Raw genomic sequence first — 23,038 nt, 5'->3', positions numbered from 1 at the left:
AGAAGTGGTGTTTAATGGTGTTCTCAAGTTGTAGTCTTTCACAAGACATTAATTAACACATGAGTACATCAGGCCACTAACACATTCAGAGGAAGGGTGCAGTTGGGATTTATCCCCTCATTTTCCTACAACTCTGGAAGGGTGAAACAGATACATCATTTCCGAAAATGGCTTTGTGCTGAAGGGGTGGATCATTAGCTTCTCATTATCTCCTCCTTGGTTTTCCTGTAGCAGTTTCGGGATTCGTAAAGCACTCTACCAGATAATCACTGAATTTACTTCCTCTGTCATGTTTTACCTGTAGAAGTCCCCTTTGAACAAATATATGTTGGAATTGAACGTTTAATGCTCTGTAAGTACTTTGGGATTCTTGTCTGTCATCATGAAATTAAATTTTCACACTTTATCAATAAAAAGCAGCTGTAGGCCGCTAGAGGAAATTCTGATCAGAGTCAATATGATTCTTGGCTTACAGAATAATGTTAACCAACAAGAAAGAAGGAATCAGAGTTCACCCGCGTTTTATGAATGGTAAATCGTGTTTGACTAATTTGCTAAAGTTATTTGAAGATGTAACAAGCAAAGTAGTAATGGAAGTTCTGCAGATGGATGTCACATATCTGGAGTTCCAGAAGGCATTTGCCACACAAAAGGTTAATACACATGGTAAGATCACACAGGGTTAGAGTGGATAGAGGGTTGGCTAATCAACAGAGAGCAGTCAGGATAAACTCATCTTTTTCTGGTGGACAAGAGGCAACTAATGGATTGCCACAGAGTTCAGTCCTCGGGCCCCAACTACTTACAAACTATATTAATGTCTTGGATGCAGGAGTAGAATGTACTATAGCCAAATTTGGAGATGAGGCTAAAATAGGTGAGAAAGTAAGTTGCAATGATGAATTAAGAAATTTACAAATGGTTATGGACAGATTAGGTGAATGGGACAAAATTTGGCAAATGGAGTTTAAAATGGATAGGTGTGAGACCATCAACTTTGGTCAGAAAACTTAAAAGCAACATTTATCTAAATGTAGAAACTTCAAAATGACTAAGAGCATAGGGTCTGGGTGCCCTTGTACATGAGTCGCAAAAAGCTAGTATGCAGATACAGCAGGTAATAAGGAGGGCAAATGGAATTTTGGCATTTATTCATAAAGAATTGAGTATAAAAGCAGGGTTGTATTGTTGCAATTGTACAAGGAATTGGTGAGACTGCATCTGGAGTGTTGCATACAGTTTTGGACCCCTTACTCGAGGCAGGATGTAATTGCATTGGAGGCAGTTTTCTAGAAGGTTCACCACATTAATTCCAGAGATGAAAGGCTTGCGTTATGAGGAGAGATTGAGCAGTTTAGACCAATGATCGCTGGAGTTTAACGGGATGAGATGAGAGGACATGAAGTATATGTAAGGTACTAATGAGAATTGAGAAAATAGACACAGAGCAGATGTTTTCCCTTGTGGGGCAATCTAGAATGAAAGGTCATAATTTAAGACTAAGGGATTGCAAATTTAAAACAGAGATAAGGAGGAGTTATTGATCTCAAAGAGACATGAATCTGTGGAATTCACTATCCCAGAGTGCAATGGACACAAGGACACAGAATAGATTTAAGGAGGAGATAGACAGAGTTTTAATCAGTAATGGGTTAACCATTATAATGAGCAAGTAGGCAAGTGGAGTTGAGGACAAGCTGAGGTCAGACATAATTGTTTAAATGGTGCAGCAGGTTTGAGAAACTGAATTGCCTACACTTGGTCTGATTCTTCTGTCCTTCTTATGAATGAATAAACGTATTCAACCCCATCCTGTCCATTTTGTTTATAGTGAGGTTGCAAGATGCCATTTAGCCAAAATATCAATTTTCAAGCACAGTTAGTCTTGTTTCCCAGGGTTTGGTAATTCATTAAATTAAACAGAGTTGAGATACATCCTATTCATGAGATAGATATAATACTGGCATTGTGTTGCTGGAAAAGCGCAGCAGGTCAGGCAGCATCTAAGGAGCAGGAGAATCGACTGTTTTGGGTATGAGCCCTTCTTCAGGAATGAAGGGCTCATGCCCGAAACATCGATTCTCCTGCTCCTTGGATGCTGCCTGACCTGCTGCGCTTTTCCAGCAACACATTTTCAGCTCTGATCTCCAGCATCTGCAGTCCTCACTTTCTCCTGTAATACTGGCATTGTTTGTGGACCAGAAAATTAGGGAGAGTTCTCTCTCCATTATATCAGTCTTTTTGCTAATTCTGCTATCAGAAAACAACTCACTTCTGTACCCTACCAGGACCTCAGAATCCACTCTCCATGATCTCAGCTATCCCTCAATCTCAAATTTCACCACCATCCCCTGCCCTGCTGTTATTGAAAACATTGAAAAGATTCCTGTGGTTAATTTCGGCAGGATGTGCATTGATGGGAGGTGGTAGTGAAATGATATTGTTATTGGATTAGCATCCAAGTTAATGTGGATGTAGGTTCGCTCGCTGAGCTGGAAGATTCATTTTTAGATGTTTCGTCACCATACTAGGTAACATCTTCAGTGAGCCTCCGGACAAAGCCAAGTTAATGGTTTAGTGATATGGATTCAAATCCCACCACAGCAGATGGTAACGTTTATATTCAACAAATAAAAATCTGAAATTAAAAAGACAGTTTAACGTATCCATTGTGGGTTGTTGCAAAATCACGTTAGGGAGGAAATCTACTGTTCTTACACTAATTGGGGCCTATGTAGTCAGGGCCATATAGGTTGACTCTTAACTGCTGTATCAAAAATGTCCAAAAGTCTAAAGCAAGGAGTAAAACCAGATGGATCACCCAGCATTGACCACGCAGCAATGGCAAACCTAGCCCTGTTGACCCTGCAAAATCCTCCTTACCAACTTTGAGGCATTGTGGCAAAATTGAAAAGCTGCTCTGAGAGACTGGTCAATCAATAGTTTGGCACAGTTGTGGAATCATACCTTACTGACAATGATTCTGTCCCAGACATGACCATCACTATTCCTGGTACCTCCTGTCCCACCGGCAGAAACGATCCACCAGAGGTGATGGCACAGTGGAATAGCTGGGAGAGAGTTACCTTGGGAGCCCTCAATGTTGACTCCAAACCAAATGAGGTCTCGTGTCATTAGGCCAAAGATAGACAAGAAAAGCCCCCACTAATCACCACTTAGATTGCCCCTCCCCCACCAATCCTATATGATGTATCAGTACTTCACATATTAAACATCACTCAGAAAAAGCAGAGCACTGAAAGTGGCAAGAGCACAGAATGTCCTCTAGGTGGGGGACTTCAAAGTCCATCAGCAAGAGTAATTCAGTTGCATCACTATTGACTGAGTCATACAGGACAGAGCTGCTAGACTGGGTCTGAGACAGCTAGTGAGGAAACCAATAAGATGCAACAACTTATTTGACCTTGACCTCACCAATTCGCCTCTGACAGTATTAATAGGAGTGATCACCGGGTGTTCATTGGGGAGACAATACCTCCTTTGCCCACCATAACCTCATTCCACCTCCCTCCACCATCCAACTGCCAGCTACCCTTTGCCGGCTTTCTCACATCCGATTAATTGGGCCAATGATGTTAGAAAGAGGCTTTTACAAGAACTTAAATTGAAACTGAAAGTTTGAGTAACCACCAGCAAAGCAATTGAAAGAAATAAGCACATAGGGATAAATTGAAATACTTAACTAGGACAAGAGATAGCAACATGCCAGTCAGATTGCAGCTACCTTTCAATCTAGAGATCTCCAGTCAATGTGCCCTTGAGAATGAATATTCTTGATGAATCGAGAGGTAGAGGATTTCAGGATTCTTTACAATTTACACAAGTGAAACAAACATTAATGAAGCCACTGGAGGAAAGAAGAGCAATGTTTGAAAACCCAAGAACAAATGCAGATTTTGGATTCATTTGGAAACAGGTCTTTTTTGGATGCTAGAGTGCATCTACATTTGACAGTACATCACGAGAACATTATGATTATGGATAGTTGATCATAACTCTCCAAAGATTCTGTGATAAATGTAAGAGGAAGAATCTTGTCATCCGTAAACCCATCAACTTGACAAGAGATATTACCTGAGCTGCTACATTCAGATAAGTCATTAATCCCTTCACCCTGCCTTCTTATCAGAGTTTTTAGTATTATAGAATCACTACATGCAGATAGAGGCCATTTGGCCCATTGGGCCTGTACAAACCCTCCAAACAAGCTTCCCAACCAGACATACCCCAACCCCACAAGACTGCATTTCCCCATGGCCAACCCACCTAACCTGCACATCTTTGGACTGTGGGAGGAAACTGGAGCACCCGGAAAAAACCTACACAGACAGGGGCAGAATGTGCAAACTCCACAAAGTTTGGACTGGAATTGAACCCGGTTCCCTGATGCTGTGAGGCAGCAGTGCTAACCACTGAGCCACTTTCATCATTCACAGTTGGCAGATTATTGAATATCTGAATGATCTTCCATTATCCAGTCTACATTATTTTAACTTTTACACAGCAAACCACCCTTTAATCAGCCAAAGGATCAGTGAATGAATGAATGAATGAATAAGCCTCTTTTAACAGTCATCAATGAAATTGCACAATAAATAATGAACTAAAATTTCTTGAGTAATACATCTAAGATAATATAATAACATCAATAGTATTGCATAAGCAGTGTACATCTGAATCAAGGAGCCTGAGGCCAACCTGTAAATGAAACCCAGGCCAAGCCTTAATATCCTGGATAGTCTGGTAATGTCAACAGGCAGCTTGTTTTTAGGAGAGTTGCCTTCATATACAGGGCTGCAAGTAACATTGAGGGGTTGAATAAGGGCCAACAGCAAACTACTTGAAAATACAAACCTCCATGTAGGCTTACGTTCTTAGCAAAAAGGTAAAAACAAGGACTGCAGATGCTGGAAACCAGAGACTAAATTAGAGTGGTGCCGGAAAAGCACAGCAGGGCAGGCAGCATCCGAGGAGCAGGAAAATTGACGTTTCGGGCAAAAGCCCTTCAGGAGTAGTCTTCAGGAGTAGAGGCAGGGTGCCTGCAGAGTGGAGAGATAAATGAGAGGGGGGTGGGTGTTTTAAAAATTCTCAAGGTCAGGTTCGTAGGAGAGTAGTCTGACACAGAACAAACGACCAAGAGGCGAGTCTGCTAGAATATGAGCATTTTATTCCCCGCAGCGCCTTTCACCACATTCCATTGCTTGGCCCAATACATGTGTTACATTATGATTCACACATGTATTGGGACATAATTTTACACCACAGTGGGGGGTGGGGAGAAAGTAGCATAGAGTAAATAGATGAATGGGGGTGGGGATGGAGGTGATAGGTTCAGGACATGGTTGAAGAGCTTCAGGGCAGAGGAGATGACCTGGGGGTTGCAGTGTGATAGAAAGACTTACTGATGCCTACCTTGAAGAAGTTTTCCTCCTCTCTCTACAAGAATCTCAGTAAGTCTCTCTCTCACACTGCAACCCCCAGGTCATCTCCTCTGCCCTGAAGCTCTTCAACCATGTCCTGAACCTAACACCTCCATCCCCACCCCCACTCACCTATTGTACTCTATGCTACTTTCTCCCCACCCCCACCCCCCTCTCATTTATCTCTCCACTTTGCAGGCACCCAGCTTCTATTCCTGATGAAGGGCTTTTGCCCAAAACGTCAATTTTCCTGTTCCTCGGATGCTGCCTCACATGCTGTGCTTTTCCAGCACCACTCTAATCTAGACTTAGCACCCTGCTTTACAGCACTAAAGCATGGTTGACCTTAGCCAAGAAAAGTAGCTGCCTCAGATGAATACTAGGTATCTCCTGGTGAAACATAATATGGAGGTACAGTAGAATGCAGAGATTGCCAGATTGTTCACCACTGAGTCAGCAAAATTTCTTTGGCAGGGTCATGAGTTGAATGCATGATGACTGCACCCCCAAAGAGATATTCTGTAGTGAGCTGGCTATGGCTACAAGACTGAAGGGTCACCCACTTCTGTGTTACCAGGACATCTGTAGGTGAGGCTCAAGTTGACTGGGAATAGAACAAATTCATGAGATTTTCTCACTGCTGATTAGAACTCAAAGAGATGATTGTCAGGATAAGAAGGTTGGCCAATGTCCTTCCTGCACAGAATGTAATTCCATTTGCTGACAAGTATCTGAAAGCACAGAGCGGAATTACCCTTTAGCCTTACTTTATACCCTGGGATGGAAAAACTTATTTGGTTTTGATCATCATTATTTATCTACCCACTCAACTGAGATCAGGTGGCCATCGTATAACCATTCATAGAATACAATCACATTCTATTGTTGTATAGTACTGTATTTAAACACAATAATTGTTTATAGTGCTTTAATAGTACTTCTATGTGGAAATAACACAGTGATATCATGTTCATTAATCAACCATTGTTACTGTTTTTATTTAGATTAAAACCATAAAACCATGTCTTAGTTTCAAATGATAGTAAATCTCTTTCTAATAAATCTCTTGCTAAAAATTAAATTATAATATGAATTCAGTTTATCAGCCAGGATGTATTCATTTATACAATGCAATGGTCAAAATGAGTGGACAAAGGCAAGAGACTCAACAAAGATCCCAATTCAAGTTACAGTAAAGTAACATATCAGCTAACCACAGAGTGTCACTGGAAGAGAGAAATTATAATTGTTGCTGCTATCAGTATAATCAATATCATTATAGACCAATGTTATAATCTCAAGTGATCAAATTTGATGGATTTGATTTGTTCTGCAGTGCGATATGCAAAGAATGACAGTAGAAGAGTTGAAGAGACTCCTTTATGAGGCATTCTGTGAACATTTGTCAATGAAGGACATCGAAAATATAATCATGACAGAAGAAGCAGGCCATGTTGTAAACCCAGAAGAATGTCCTGTTGACATTGACAGTAAGTTCTGTATAATACTGCCCAATCTGTCTCTGGCTTCCAGTAAATCTCTACACCCATCATAAATCCACCAAGTATGTCTGAATGAATGTCACACTCTCTGATAAGACTTGAAAAATGGATGAACACTATTCAGTAAGAAGACAAAATGCTGAAAACGCTCATCAGGTCTGGCAATATCTGTAGAGAATGAAACAGAGTTAGCAGGCTGAATTTTAACACTTGACCTGCCAGAAGTGAGGGTTCTGCAAGACAAATGGGGAAACCAGAAGTTGCTGTTCCCCACACACTGGAGTTTTAACTTCCCAGTTGATTTGTGAGACTGCCAAAAGGTTCTCTGCCCAGAAGCCAGCCTGACTGAAAGTTTCTAGTTTTGACAAAAGGTCAGCAACCTGAACCAATATCTCTGTTTCTCTATTCAGATTCTGCCAGTAATGCTGAACATTGCCAGCATTTTCTGCTTTTATTTCAGCTTTCCAGGATCTGCAATATTTTCCTTTTGAATATTTTCCAATATGATTTCAAGTCCCATCTAAACCATTAGGACTATGTACATTATAAATAATAGACAGTACCAAACAGAAACACTTCCCTTGGCCCATTTTAAAATTGTGTTAACTTGATTCTTTTAGTCCATATGGCATAAGGAGAGTATCGACTTCCTGGGCCTCTGCTCCCACTGTATCTGAGCTATGAACCGCGCAGGAGTAAATGAAAGTAATTCCCAATCTAATTTGTCATCCCCTCAATATGGATAACCTCATTCTATTAGTCACTTGAACCTCAGATAGAATTTGAGACTATGTGACAATTATATGGGTACACCCAGTCTTTACCTGTCTGTAGCATAGTTTTGACAATATTGAGATATTGCAATCATACCACAATGAAACAGTATGCTTTAAGATCTATGTTAGCCTAACATATGATGATCAGCTGAGGATCCTGGGATTGTATTCATTAGAGTTTAGAAAGTTGAGGGGAGATCTAATAGAAACTTACAAGATAATACATGGCTTAGAAAGGGTGGACGCTGGGAAGTTGTTTTCGTTAGGCGGGGAGGCTAGGACCTGTGGGCATTGCCTTAGAATTAGAGGGGGTCAATTTAGAATGGAAATGAGGAGACATTTCTTCAGCCAGAGAGTGGTGGACCTGTGGAAATCATTGCCACAGAGCACAGTGGAGGCCGGGACATTAGGTATCTTCAAGGCAGAGATTGATAAGTTCTTGATCTCGCAAGGAATTAAGGGCTATGGGGCGAGTGCGGGTAAGTGGAATTGAAATACCCATCAGCCATGATTAAATGACGGAGTGGACTCGATTGGTCGAATGGCCTTGCTTCCACTCCTATGTCTTATGGTCTTAAGATCAAATGTCATTTCAAGAAAATTCTATTGTTACTATACCCTTACAACAACACTAGAAGAAATCACTATGGAAATTCTTACTCAAAAATGGAAGTTGGTAGAAAACCTTTCTACATTTCTATTTATGCTAAACAGACAGTAAAAAAATTCTTTTGAATCCGCAAGAACAAAGTGAATACAATTAACAGAATGTTCAACATTTCCTTCAGGACAAAGAAAAGTAGAGGTTTAATGAAAGAATGTGGTTACGTTATACTGTCACTTAAATATTCAATCCAATAGTACTGCAAGGTTTGGTAATTTTGGATATTTCTGAAATGATTCCAAACTTAAGTATCATACTTAAATATACCTTTCATCAAAATAATTGGCTCACTGTAATGAGGGAAGAATTAGGACAGTACCAAAATCAGAATTGAAAATGATACCTGCAAAGCCTCACTTTCTTAGACAATATCTGTAATACATATTTACATGGGTATTTTGATATTAGCGAGTTTTGAGAAGATTTGTAGCTGAGGTTCAGGTTTTGGATGTAGGTTTGCTCGCTAAGCTGGAAGATTCATTTCGAGACGTTTTGTTACGTTACTAGCTAACATCTTCAGTGGGCATTGTGAACTCCTAGAAGCGTGGCATTTTAACCAGAATGCTATCAACAAACACATCGAGTTAGACCCTATCAACAACCCCCTGAGAAAAGGAACAGGAAGTGACTTCACCACAGGAAATGACCTCACCAACCCAAAGAAACCCAAACATATAAATAGAAAGCAGGAATTTTCAGCATTGCTTCACCTGAGGCCCACTGAAGATATTATCTAGTAGGGTAATGAAACATCTGGAAATAAACCTTCCAGCTCAGCGAGCAAACCTACATCCAAAAAGTATTTTGATATTTTTAAATTACACAACGATTTATCTCCTTGTGGAATTTGTTGTAAGGATTACATATTTATTGTTTCCAGAACAAGTGATAGTTCCTCTGCTGATAAATATTGACCCTATAATAAGATGCTTTACCTTTCACATTACTACTTTTAAACATTTTTTTATGTATTGCTAATCAATATATACCCTACATATGAGCTAACAAATAAACATGGTTATCTCTTGTTTGCCAGAAATATTTAAACCACACTTGAGTCCTAATCAGAGAAAAAACAACTGCTCATGTCCTTATTTGTTCTCACCGGGCAGTTTTCATCCCTTCTTATCTCGGACACTGTTTACAGTCCAATGCAACAAGACATGGTGGTGGTTTCAAATGAATTCAGAGAATAAATATATTTTGATTCCATCTGCAGCATGTTCAACACAGCAAATCAAACAGACCTGTGTCAGGAAGAGTCTCATCTGTGCGTTCGCTATCGCTTTCATCATCAGTGTAATGCTCATAGCAGCAAATCAGGTGCTGAGAAGTGGGATGAAATAAGAGCAATGCTTCAAATCAGCCTACACCCTGGACAATTCTGAAAAACTGATAGACAGCAGCCCGATTGCATGGTAATCTTATTGATTTGGGAATCCCTGAAGGAACATCCAGCCTTTACAGAACTACAAGAAATTAGATGCATGATGATGCATGGATTTTCAAATGCACGGTGATAAGATAACATTTATTTTGTGAAACGTCTACAGTGTTGATGAACAGCATCCATAAGGATATCACAAAGTACACTACTGGCAGTTTAAATGTGCAGTATGCACGATACTATTTAATAGGCATGAGCCTATGTGAAGACTGGAGCAATTCCTATTTTGGCAGATGGTGAATCCAAACGCATTGGTGTAAAGAGGCAAAAAAAAAGACTGGTGAGTGAAAGGGTTCTGAATATTGTATTCACATCTCCACCTTAGAAAACAGTCATGATGCCAGCTGATTTTTCATTTTATGTCAGAATCTGAAGTTTCAATGGACCTCAAACAAATACAACATTTCCAATTCCATGGCTGTTTGTCAACAAGAAAATTCAAGTCACTTTTTTTTAGTTAAGAAATGAAGTTCCACGTTTTAATTTACATTTCACAACTTAAAATACTTCATTTTGATACTACATACAAACATACAAAGTACATGGTTAATATTTCAGCATTGCACAAATACCATTTAAAAAATTTAATTTCTATTGTCGGATAACATGGACAGTTGTAGGTAGAAATTATCAGAAATCAATTAAACTTGTATAGATTTGAGTTCTAAATAATATCAATGTACTGCTTTGTAATTATCCTGTATTTACTCACATAACTATATGTCAGCAAATGTAAAGAAAATGTCTGTCTCATCAACTAGTAGATTTCAACGTTAGTACAATGGTTTTTTTTGACAGCAATATTACAGATGTAACTTCCTAAAATGGTAAGGGGCACAAATATAAGATTGTCCACATGCCTTGATAGAGAAAAACATATTGACCTTTCCCGATCAAGCTTTTGTGCTTCCTTTTCCAATAATAAGTAAGACAACTTGCTTTACCTGAAACCCAGCTTTCACTCTGTCATCACATTTAAGAAGGAAATTAATGATAATGTTAGAGGTTTGGAATCATTCTCAATTTGTCAGAATGCAGTTTCCATGCCCCTTACCCTTAAGTCAACAATTTTAAAGCACTTTTACTTTTTTAGCAAAATATGTTACAAGGAAAACTAGCTTGTTGTTTTATTAAAATTGCACAGATATATTTTTGCACAGTTAACTATAGTAACTTTTATTCATTTATGGAAGAAAGTGAAACACGTTTATGAGGTACAGGGCAATAATTCCCGCATTGGATTTTGTTGCTACTGTTGATGGTGTTTGCTATGCGAACATGAGGAAACCAAGCCAAATTGTTAAAGGTTTCAGGGTCCTAACGACTTCTAAGAAGAAAGTGAATACTTCTATTTATTAAAATTAATACACTTAATAGGAAAATATAATCTGCATTGGAAGATGGTTGACAGCCAGCGGTATTGTGTGATATAATAAAGAGACCTGGGGTAAGTGTGAGTTGGGAACCATTTCCTTCCAGAAAAACAATCAAACATAAACAATCCAAAGTCACTCAAATGGGTAGAAATTACAGAAATGGCAAGGTAAGAAAAAGTTTAAAAATAGTCAGAAAATTTATATATATTTATAAAATAATACTTTATTTTATCTCAACAAAACATCAAATGTTTATTTGATACATCTGAAAGCAAAATATAAACACTTTGATTCTATTATCAATATTTTAATCTATTTATTATAGTCCTGAGAATCTTCATATTTCATAAAACATCTGGAGGTATACAAAGGCTAATAAAATAGCACATTACACTGTAGCAAACAACTCAGGTCACATGATAATTAATGTTAATGGTTTAGGTTAAAGTGTGAAGATCGAGCACTATTAATGATTTGGTGTAGTAGAATTGCCAATAACCACTTCTCTAAACAATAGTTGTAAACATACATTGAAAAAACAATGCAGTTTTGGTCAGAGTGGTATTTGTGCAAGGGGATTGGTTAGCTCCATTTGGCTGCACAGCCAGTCTGTGACAGAGAGTGATGCCAACAGATGGGTTCCATTACAACACTAGCTGAGCTTACCATGAAGGACTCTCCTGCTCAAACTCTCCCATTATCTGGTGCATGGTTATACCACCAACCAGTCATCTGTTTAATAAGAGAGAACAGTTCTGTGGTCTAGGAGGGCTATGGCAACTTTATATCGCATCTACTAAAACCAAACATGGGGGCAAACAATGCACTTAAAAGGAAACAATTTATCTTAGTACCTGATATGATAGAGGAAAGAACATTGACCTTTTCCTGATCAAACTTTGTGCTTCATTTTCCAAAAATAAGTAAGACGACCCTTTTTTATCTGAAACAAAGCCTTCTCTCTGTCATCACATTTCAGGAGGAAATTAATGGCAATGTTAGAGATTTGGAATCATTTTCAGTTTGTCAGAATGCAGTTTCCATGCCCCTACCTTCAAGTCAACATTTTTAGAGCACATTTACTTTTTAGCAAAATGTCAAAGAACAAAGGGCTAGATTTTTAAAGCCCCAATTTAATACATTAATTAGCACTGAGAGGAAAAATGATTTATTGTAACAATTAAAAAGTTAATAATTTTATATTCCACTAAAAGCAAAATTTGAGATAATATTGAAAATGTCTGAAACTCCAAATATTTCCCTTCAGTTTATCCCACTTTTTATCTCAATGACCTAGCTGTTGCATAATGTTGTGAGTTATTACATCCTTGGCAATTAATTGATCTGCTCAATGTTTGTTTGATACCACCTATTGGATAATGTGTATTAAAGGAAGTGCATTTCAAACTGTCAGAAACTCAGAATTTTAAAGTTATGAGCACTTCTTTAACCCCAGAAAATGGATTGCATAATACATATTCATATGTGATTTCTTCCTCTGCTATTTTAGTGGGAGCATTAATGCATTATTTTGAAGAAATGAATTCCCCTGCTAAAATAGAACAGAGAAAAAAGCTCAAACATACACATTAATATTCCAAAGTGTAAATTCAAAATCTCTGAAATGAGACTCCCTGTGATGTTCAAGCACTAATGTTACACAGCTAGAATAACTTGTTCCAAGTCGTCTTTGTCAGTCTCCACCACAAACAAGCTAAACTTGAGAGAAGCAATTGCTTTACAAGTTATATTGTGAGCAGTCCAGTCATTCAGATTTCATATTTTTTGAGAGGATGGGACTGATTTCCCTCAGAGAGTGGACTAGAGGCGACTGGCAGCACCCAAAGCTGTTCAGCCTGCTTTGTTCCTCCTAGTCACCTAAAATGAAGGTTAATTATCTACTATTGGCATTGTAAGGCCCCTGACTTACATACAGTACTTTGATTAACTATCTTCCATAGTTGGTGATCCGGATTGCTTATTCAGAAGATCCCAGATAAATGGAAATTACCACGGTAATAGTCATAGAGTTGCACAACACAGAAACAGACCATTTGATCCAACTCATCCATGCTGACCAGACATCTTAACCTGATCAGGTTCCATTTGCCAGCATTTGGCTCATTTGCCTCTAAACCCTTCCTGTTCAATTACCCATCCAGATGTCTTTTAAATGTTGTAGTTGTACCCACCTCCACCACTTCCTCTGGCAGTTCGTTCCATACATGTCCCACACTCTGCATGAAAAGATTGCCCCTGAGGTCCCTCTTAAATCTTTCTCCTTTCACCGTACATTTCTGCCTTCTAGTTTGGTCTCGCCTACCCTGGGAAAAAGACCTTGTCTATTTTCCCTACCCATGCCCCTCATGATTTTATAAACCTCCATAAGGTCATCTCTGAAGCTGTAGTGAAAATAGCCCCAACCTATTCAGCCTCTCCCTGTAGCTGAAACTTTCTATCTGGGCAACATCTTTGTAATCTTTTAACAACATCTTTCCTAAAGCAGGGAGACCAAAACTAAACACAATATTCTAAAAGGGGCCTAACCAATGTCCTGTACAGCTGCAACATGACATCCCAACTCCTGCACTGACCAACGAAGGCAAGTATGTCAAAAGCCTTCTTCACCACCCTGTCTACCTGCAATTCTATTTTCAAGGAACTACACACCTAGACCTTTGTTTGACAATCGGGGCGGCATGGTGGCACAGTGGTTAGCACTGCTGCCTCACAGCACCAGGGTCCCAGGTTTGATTCCAGCCTCGGACAACTATCTGTGTGGAGTTTGCACATTCTCCTTGTGTCTGCGTGGGTTTCCTCCAGGTGCTCTGGTTTCCTCCCACAGTCCAAAGATGTGCAGGTCAGGTGAATTGGCCATGCTAAATTGCCCATAGTGTTAGCTGCATTAGTCAGACGGAAATGGGTCTGGGTGGGTTACTCTTCAGAGGGTCGGTGTGGACTGGTTGGGCCAAAGGTCTGTTTCCACACTGTAGGCAATCTAAAAAAAACACTCACCAGGGCACTCCCGTGAACTGTATAAGTTCTGTCCTAATTTGCCTTACCAAAATGCAACAACTCACATTTATCCAACTCACATTCCTCAGCCCATTGGCTCATCTGATCAATGTTCCATTGTACTCTAAGATAACTTTCTTCACTGTCCATTTCACCATCATTTTAGTGTCAGCTGCAAACGTATGAACCATACCGCCTGTATTCACATCCAAATCATTTACATATAGACACATAAGTTCTTCCATGCCATTACAAAGGTAATGACTCCCTATTTGTGCTGGCCAGTAGACCTCAAGGTTTGCTGTAATGTACTGAAATCACAGATAGAATTACTAAGGGACACGGTTAGTAGTTAGAAATTAAAGGTGAACTGTTAGATTGGTAACTTAACTTAAAGATGTTTTATTGATTTCAGCAATAGCATCTGCACTGTGTGCAATAATAGCACAGTAAACTGAAAGAAGCAAACACATCTACTAAAGGCACTTGTAGCTATAATACTTTGAAGTATTTATCATTTCTTTTTCTTACTAATTTGTTAGAAGCTTTAGATATTTTAAAAAATCATGTGTACATATTTTGTAAAAAAAAGACAATTCAGATTTAGGGATAGTACCCTATAATTTGTTTATTCTTCCCGTGCATTAACTGGAAGAGTCAGTGACATCCATCACCTAAGGATGTGTTCTGTAACTCCAATGGCATCTACAGTGGGCTTACTTAATCTGCTAAGCCACTCTAAATATTGAGTAGGGAATATCACAATACAGGTAACATATCAGAGAAAGGCTAATGTAAGAACCATATTGCACCAAAGTGTTTTCCATGCAATATATTTCTTTCACTGCATTAGTAGATACAAAATACACTTTGGAGAAGTGTATGTTTTATTTGATAAAATGTTTCATGTTTACATTTGTGTAGAAAATGTGACTTTAACCATAGCACCAATGTTTCTTCATCCCAGCCAGGGCTATGAACATCAGTTTTGAATGCCTTTGATTATGTATCTTGTATGTCCTCGTTAATGTGTATTGAATTGAACAACTGTATCATATCAAATTATGTTAAAGTTGTACATAAGTGTGATATATGATTTACAATGTCAATAGTTAGTTAAATCCAACAAATGTTCAGGTAATAGTGATCCCTTACAGAAAATATACTGTCTGTGAGTGAGGCATTTCACAATCGTGTAATCCATGAAGTGTGAATTTAAATTTATATTTATAGACTCGCTGAAAATGTGAAAAAAAAGCTATTGTCCCCTTTTGTAATTCCTATCTAAAATACTAATCTACAAATATCTATATTGCTTATGCACATCCAAAGTTCAACTTAACAGAAATGTTGTTATGTTGCAATAGTATCTATAACCTACATTGTTTCCTGGTCTGTGTTTGTGTGTAGTGAACTGTGTTTGGCTGAATTAGTGCTAAATTTAGAATTCAGGCTGTTTTCACAGTCCAGCCAAATCCCACTGAACAGTGAGAACTGAAGTAATTTAAAGAGCGGTATGTGCAGCAGATAAGGTCACATCTTTGGCATATGGACTGGAAGTAAATATTCATGTGCAGAAAAGTATATCAGAATTACCCTGCCAACGAGTTTACATTGTTCCCAGGCTGCATAATGTAAGACTTCATGAAAACCAGAATATCAAACCAAATCTTAGAAGACTTTACATTTCATTTGAGAGAATCACTGCCACTCAAATTTATTTCATATCATTTGATGGTTGATTTTAGGATTTTCTAAAAACAATTTTTTTTGTTTAATTTAGCAGTCTGTTTTGCTCTTTACTTCATCAAAAACAATTTGACCCATAAACACACTGAATAGAAAAAGGAACTGTCTTCATTGGGAGAAGCCTTTTCTCACACATTTGTGCCCATTAAGATATTTTCAATTATCAGTACGATTTTGAAAGGAGAAACAACTTTCAAGTATCCCATTCGATTGCATTTCCTAAATTGCACTATATGCACCAATAATGACTTTAATGGTCTCATCGATTGCAGTATGTTAAAGACATAAAGACTTCAGGCAGAGGTTGAGTAGGACTTCAATAAAAATGATTCATAGTTGTCAGAAAAGTGGCCATATGTCAACAAGTAATGGATTCCAAGTCATATAAACAGACAGCATTTGAAAATGACATGGACTTTTACTATGCAAGTTGCTGCTAAATGGTATATCCTAAAATGAACAATATGTTGAAAGGGCTCCTCATTATTACTTTCCTGAATAAATAAAGGGCAGATGTATTAGTTTTATTAAATGTTGCTAACTAATGGGTAATAAAATGCTTAAACAAATGTAATTTTCAAATATGTAAAGTTATATTTTTAAAGCAACAGAAATCTTTTTGTTGGTCTTTATGAGGTGGGCTTGATTGTAGAATTAAACATCAGCTTTTTTCCAAGTTCCGTGGTTGATGTGATGTATATGGACTTCAGTAAGTTGATAAGGTTCCACATGGTAGGCTATTGCACAAAACACGGAGGCTTGGGATTGAAGGTGGTTTAGCGGTTTGGATCAGAAATTGGCTAGCTGAGAGATGACAGAGGGTGTTGGTTGATGGGAAATGTTCATCCTGGAGCTCAGTAACCAGTGTGTGCCACAAGGATCTGTTTTGGGGCCACTGCTGTTTGTCATTTTTATAAATGATCTGGATGTGGGCATAGAAAGATGGGTTAGTAAATCTGCAGATGACACTAAGGTAGGCAGACTTGTTGATAGTGCTGAAGGATGTTGTGGGTTACAGAGACACTTAGATAAATTGCAAAGCTGGGCTGAGAAGTGGCAATGGAGTTTAATGTGGAAAGGTATGAGTTAGTTCACTTCGGAAGAAATAACAGGAATGCAGAGTACTAGGCTAATGGTAATATTCTTGGCAGTGTAAATCTCGGTGTCCAGGTGCATAAATCCCCAAAGGTTGCCACCCAGGTTGTTAGGATTGTTAAGAAGGCATATGGTGTGTTGGTGTTTATTGGTGGGGGGATTGAGTTTCGGAGCCACAAGGTCATGCTTCAGCTGTACAAGATCCTGGTAAGGCTGCACCTAGAGTATTGTGTGCAATTCTGGTCACCGCATTATAGGAAGGATGTGAAAGCTTTGGAAAGGGTTCAGAGGAGATTTACTAGGATGTTGCCTGATATGGAAGGGAGGTTTTACAAGGAAAGGCTGAGGGCACTGAGACTGTTTTCATTGAAGAGAAGAAGTTGAGAGGTGACTTAATTGAGACAGAAAAGATAATCAGAAGGTTAGATAGGAAGGACACTGAGAGCCTTTTTCCTCGGATGGTGAGGGCTAACACAAAAGGACATAGCTTCAAATTGAGGGGTGATAGATTTAGGAAAGATATTAGAGTAGTTTCTTCACTTAGAGAGTAGTAGGGCTTGGAATGACCTGCCTGCAACATAATAGACTTGCTGACATTGAGGGCATTCAAATGAGCATTGGACATCCATATGGATAATAATGGAACGGTGGGCATCAGGTTACTTTCACAGGCAACTTCAAGGGCCGAAGGGCCTGTGCTGCACTGCAATGTTCTATGTTGTATGTTCTGTTCCAGGCAGCTTTCGGTTAAAGCAATGGAAAATGTTCTCTTAAAATCACTTTGGGGGGAGATTTTTGCAATTCCACAGTCAAAGTACATTAGTGCACTTTAACAACTTCTTGTTCCAGTACACTTTTCTCCTACATGACAGTTAGATCTTTTAATCAGTGGATAATAGGTTGCTGCTGTCCTCTGCTACCAAAACTTTTAAATAAATGTCAAATGGTGAACACTGTGAAGTCAGACCTTCCAACTGATCCTTTCATTGTAAGTGGATGAAATGACATGCCTGGCAATAGGAGCTGGGAAGCAAGCCAAATCTCTTTGGCTGACTCGATAATCAAATATTAAAAAAAGCAGGCAACACTTGTGGAATGAGAAACTGAGCTAATGGGCAGGATTTTGGCTCTTAGGTGAGGACGCTGGAACTAGGTCGACTGGATGTTGGCTCTATGCGACAAACAGACACTAACAGTGATTCTCCCTGAAATGGCTAATTCGTGGACCCACTGCCCCATCAAGAATGCTGGGAAGTCTTTTGAGGCTGGAGGACCAATATGAAGTCCTCCAGCTCAGAAAGGGTAGCAGCCTGCCTTTCACATGAGAAAGAGACGACACTGCTGTCGAGAGACATACTCTCTGCAACTTTTAAAAGATTTCAAATAGAAAATGGGTCCAGCAGCCTAAGTCTTCAGGAAGGAGGAGAAAGCCCTTCTAGCTTTGGGAGGTTCTTTGGACACAGCTGTCGACAGAGTGGTCCTCAAAGTCTGCCTGATGCACGGACCCTCTCATTTTATCAGCTAGGAGGCCACATCCAGGTAGATGACCTAGTCTGCAACTCCTCAGGGGAATCAGTCAGCCTCTGTTAACTGGCCTTGTGACCTTTTGATTAGGCTGACCTAAAATAACACCTTGAACAACGTGGCTCAGGGGCCTGATGGGGTCAGAAAGCTGACTGATGCTGTGAACCTTTGTGTACTTCATGCTTCCCCCAGGCCACCCTGTTTCCCTATGCACCCTCATATGCAGGCCAATATCCTGCTCAAAATTTCAAATTGTGGAGCTTTTGCCAAGTTACGACTCTATTTCCATGGATGCTGCCCAACCTTTCCAGTATCTTCTGGTTTCTTGGCCAAAAGTATACACTCATTTCAATGATAATAGCCTAATTTCTTAATAATCATCTGCATATTTATCCAACAAAATAACAACCCAAAGTTTCTTCAGCACCCCTACGCCAGAAAATGTGGTTAGTCCTGTATCTTCAGCACTTAGACTAAGGATTTTAACACCAAAGTAGTTTCCTTAAGTTGCAACGTCTGTAAAGCAAATGGACAATAATGTCCTAGAGTTAGTGACACTTCCCAATATATTAAAAAATGTTGCTGCCTTTGGTTATTTTATAATGTTTCTCCCACCACTGTGATTTAAACTGGCAGTGTATTGGGAGGCTAAGGTTTGGGCTTTGAAATTATTTTGTCAGATAAGTTAATTTGAATGTTTAACATATTCATCTGAAACTCCACTCTGCTATTTTAATGGAGGCAATCGGCTGTTTACGAGAATGGGGTTAATGTCTTTGCAAGTTACTGAGGAATTTCAGACAAACACATTAGTAAGCAACTCCAGCACACTGTGATGTCAGTATTATGATTAAACTGAGTCACAGCAAGTGAAATAAATAAGAATTTGGGTGGTACTTTTAACAAGCAAAGTGGATGAATTTTAAACGCTGAAAAATACAAAAATTAAATGTTGAGTGGATTTGACTTCTAGCAAAGACCAAAAAAACTCTTTAATTTGTTTGCATGTGATTTAGAAGTCTGTTTTCTTAAAATTTTATTTCTATGCAGAACTGACTTGTGAGTTGCTTTTAGTGCATGACTAACTTATTTTTATTAATTATTTGCAATATTGAATAAATCTATCTAAATTTAGTTTTTTTATTAAATGTTATGTTTTAAAATTTGGAATAGGAAGTTGTTTAATAAAAGGTTAATCACTTACTGAAACTTTGAATTTGTTCATATTTCTTCTAATAGATGCTGGCAAAATATTACATTAAGAATTATGTTGACATCATAGATTAGTAATATGTTTCCTATCCAGAATGTGCAAGGGTAAATTAGCCAGCTAAGTGTTTAAACCTCCTTTTGCTTCAATTTAATGCATTGGGACTTCTCAGCTGTGATGTATAAATAAGTAATTGTATAAGACAGACTGAACACACCAGTTGGCCTTTTCCTGTTAGACATTGTTCTATGTATACCTGCACATTTCCATTAAAACACATTACGGTGGGAAGTAATGAGAGGTTTGCCCTTTAAGTAATGCACGTATACAATTGATTTTTACATGTTGGCTTTTTATCAGTTTGGTCGAGCTTCTTGAGTTTTTCAACACAAGGACTAGTGAGATCTCTGACCATATTTTACCAAACTTGCTTCATTAACTTCTAAACCTGCCTGTATGGAACACCATCCCCCCACCACCCCACCTTGATATCTTTAAAAGGCCACTGTGCAACTGGCCAATTGTTGGCAAACTGGCATTCCTCCTCACCAGCCACGCAATGGAGCAGCTGGCACAAAGCCATACAGCTCACAGCACAGTATAGTTAACACTCCCTCTGACATAGAACTGCGTTCTTTTACCAAGTCACTGTTTATCCAGCAGGCCACACAGTTTATCAGTCTGTCAGTATTGATGCCCTTTAAGCTCAGGCTGAAACACCAACATTTTAAAGTATGGCACAGCACAGCTGCGAGCATAAAGGTAGATGCTAAGTGAGTGTGTGCAAAGAGCAAGTGAGCAGCCTAAAGGTGTTGAATCCAGGAGCTGAGTGACTGTCCATGCATACAAACTGTCTTTGCAACAGCCTTTCAATGTTTGTTGCCAGTGCGCCCTTCAATGTAGCTTCCTGCCACCCAACTGCCCCACAAGTGGAGGTACCATGAGGATTATGAGCGATTGGCAAACATCAGATATCAGTGCTCATGGTGGTTGCACACAGCTAGTGCTCATAGCTTGGGCCCTCAGATGTTGTTTGGTGATGATCAGCCAGTGATGAGCTGAAGTCACCAGGAATCTGCTCTGCCTTCCATGCCAAGATGTCTTGCCATTGAATTTGCTCATGGCAGATGGTATTATGGGAAGATGCATAATAATGAGGGGAAATGTGCAGCTAATACATTTGTTAGCAAGCAATAATCCCTGTTAATAGGCAACTCACTCCCTAGTGAGAATCTCACCTCAACATCCAGAACTTAGGTAAAAGATGCATCAAGTTGCTCATGATGTCAAGGTAGGTCTTACCCAACTTCTTAAACAATTCTGCCACATTTCCTAGAGATCAGGTCCAAAACATTATACAAAATGCTTGCTACCCAGCTCTTAATTAAATGAGATCAAAATTATACATTTTAAATAAAATGCAACTTGCTATCTTGGATATTGTGAATTACTGAGAGTGTTGGTAAACAAGAACATATCCTCTGTGTTGTGTCTGAGGCAACTTCCTTTCCAGATCCTTTCTTCCAGAAACAGAGAAATGTGAACATGGCAGCTGTGTCAAATTGATTTACTTTCAAGTATCACCCTGGGGAATGGTCTTACTGTCAGATGAATTTCAACCAAAAAATGCATTGAAGTTTTAAAATGCATTAGCCTCTGTCTAAGCAGAAAGATGCTTGTGAGTAAGTAGACATGAATTTGGTTATTGTTTAGACTGACATTAGTCAGTTTCTATGGACAGCTGGTATTAAAGATAAGTTTCACAGCCCTTTTTGCTTTCCAGTCTAATTAATGTAGCACAGTTAAGAGATAGAAGGCACAAAATTCATCATCTTACTGTGCATATTTTGCGCAAACTCGCATTGGATTATTTGTAAGAATAATTGGAACAGATGAAAAAAGAGATGATGGATGAAGTTGTAACCTCATCAATAATCGTTCCACTTTTTTCTCTTCAGTGCAATTTCATCCTTTCTCTCCTCTCCACAAGTCTCAACATTAGTTATGGTGCCATCAGCTACTCATTTGTTTCAAAGGAAATATATAAGCCCAGAAGATACAGTGAGTAACACATTGTCATTTAAATGGATTAAGCATTCACAACCTAGTATAGTTCACAGCAATGTTTAAACAATAATGAGAATACAATGTTGAAGTTTCAAACTTTCTCAGCATTGAAAGGAATAAGTAGTCAATTTTTATCTATTCTTTCCTTATCTGCCTTCCCTCATTTGTCATTATGCCTTGTCCTCCTTTAACTGGAAACCTCAAAAAGTACAGGGCATCAACTTCCAACCCTATAGCTCTTCATTGACACACACATCTCTTTGTTTTGCATTTTCCTGCTCTTCTGTTTATAACTGCTTTCCCACACCCACCACCTAAATCTGGCTGATATCTGACATCTGACGAAGGAACCCTAAAATTCCACAAATCTGTCTACATTTAAGAGGTATGATCATGTAAACTGTAAAGAACTTTGCTGATTAGCTTTTCCTCCTCGGAGGATAACATTTGACTTCACTGAGGCTCACTATTTAATGACGTGATTGAGCTGGGAGGCATTAGACGAGTTTGGTGGATACACAAGCAGACAATATTGAAACATCTTGTTTCCTTTAACTGATGGGACAAAGACTAGAAGGCACAAATTTAAGTTTGAGCCAATGGTACTGGGGAGATATGAGGAAGAACTTTTTATCCAATGGGTGATAACCGCCTGGAACTCACAGACTATGATGGTGGTGGAAGCAGAGATGACCAGTGATTTCAAAGAGAAATTGGCAAGGAACAAGAGAAATCAACTTAGAGTCATAGAGCCATACAGCACAGAAAGAGACCCTTTGGTCCAACTCATCCATGCCGACCAAGTTTCCCAAACTAACTAGTCCCACCTGCCTGCATTTAGCCCATATTCCTACACACCTTTCCCATTGATGTACCTGTCCAAACGTATTTTAAATGTTGTAACTATACCTGCATTGACCACTTCCTTGGCAGTTCATTCCATATATGCACCACTCTCAGTGTAAAGATTGTTCCTCAGGTCCCTTTTTAAATCTTTCTCCTCTCACCTTAAAAATATGCATCCTAGTTTTGAATCCCCTCACCATAGAGAAAAGACCTTTGCTATTCATTTTCTCTATACCACTCATGGTTTTATAAACCTCTATGAGATCATCTTTCAAACTCCTACTCTTCAGTGAAAAAGGTTGGAGCCTATCCAGCCTCTCTCTATA

General features: G+C 38.9%; 1 protein-coding gene across 4 annotated transcripts in view; it reads left to right on the top strand.

Moving 5' to 3' along the window:
* Positions 1–21,789, top strand: part of LOC122562716 (calcium-binding protein 7) — a 164,099-nt gene extending 142,310 nt beyond the window's left edge. For 3 of the 4 annotated variants that reach the window (XM_043715832.1, XM_043715831.1, XM_043715830.1), the window contains 2 exons: positions 6,778–6,931; positions 9,603–13,303. In XM_043715832.1, coding sequence (XP_043571767.1) covers positions 6,778–6,931; positions 9,603–9,730 — 282 coding nt within the window. In that variant the 3' untranslated portion in view covers positions 9,731–13,303. Of the gene's footprint in view, positions 1–6,777; positions 6,932–9,602; positions 13,304–21,757 lie in introns of those variants that run through there. The other variant, XR_006315393.1, reaches the window with a different exon arrangement.
* The last annotated feature ends 1,249 nt before the right edge of the window (positions 21,790–23,038 follow it).

Source organism: Chiloscyllium plagiosum, chromosome 25 (assembly GCF_004010195.1).
Source record: "Chiloscyllium plagiosum isolate BGI_BamShark_2017 chromosome 25, ASM401019v2, whole genome shotgun sequence".
Lineage (NCBI taxonomy): Eukaryota > Metazoa > Chordata > Chondrichthyes > Orectolobiformes > Hemiscylliidae > Chiloscyllium > Chiloscyllium plagiosum.
The sequence above is the reverse complement of the archived record's forward strand: the minus strand, read 5'-3'. Positions and strand labels throughout refer to the sequence as shown.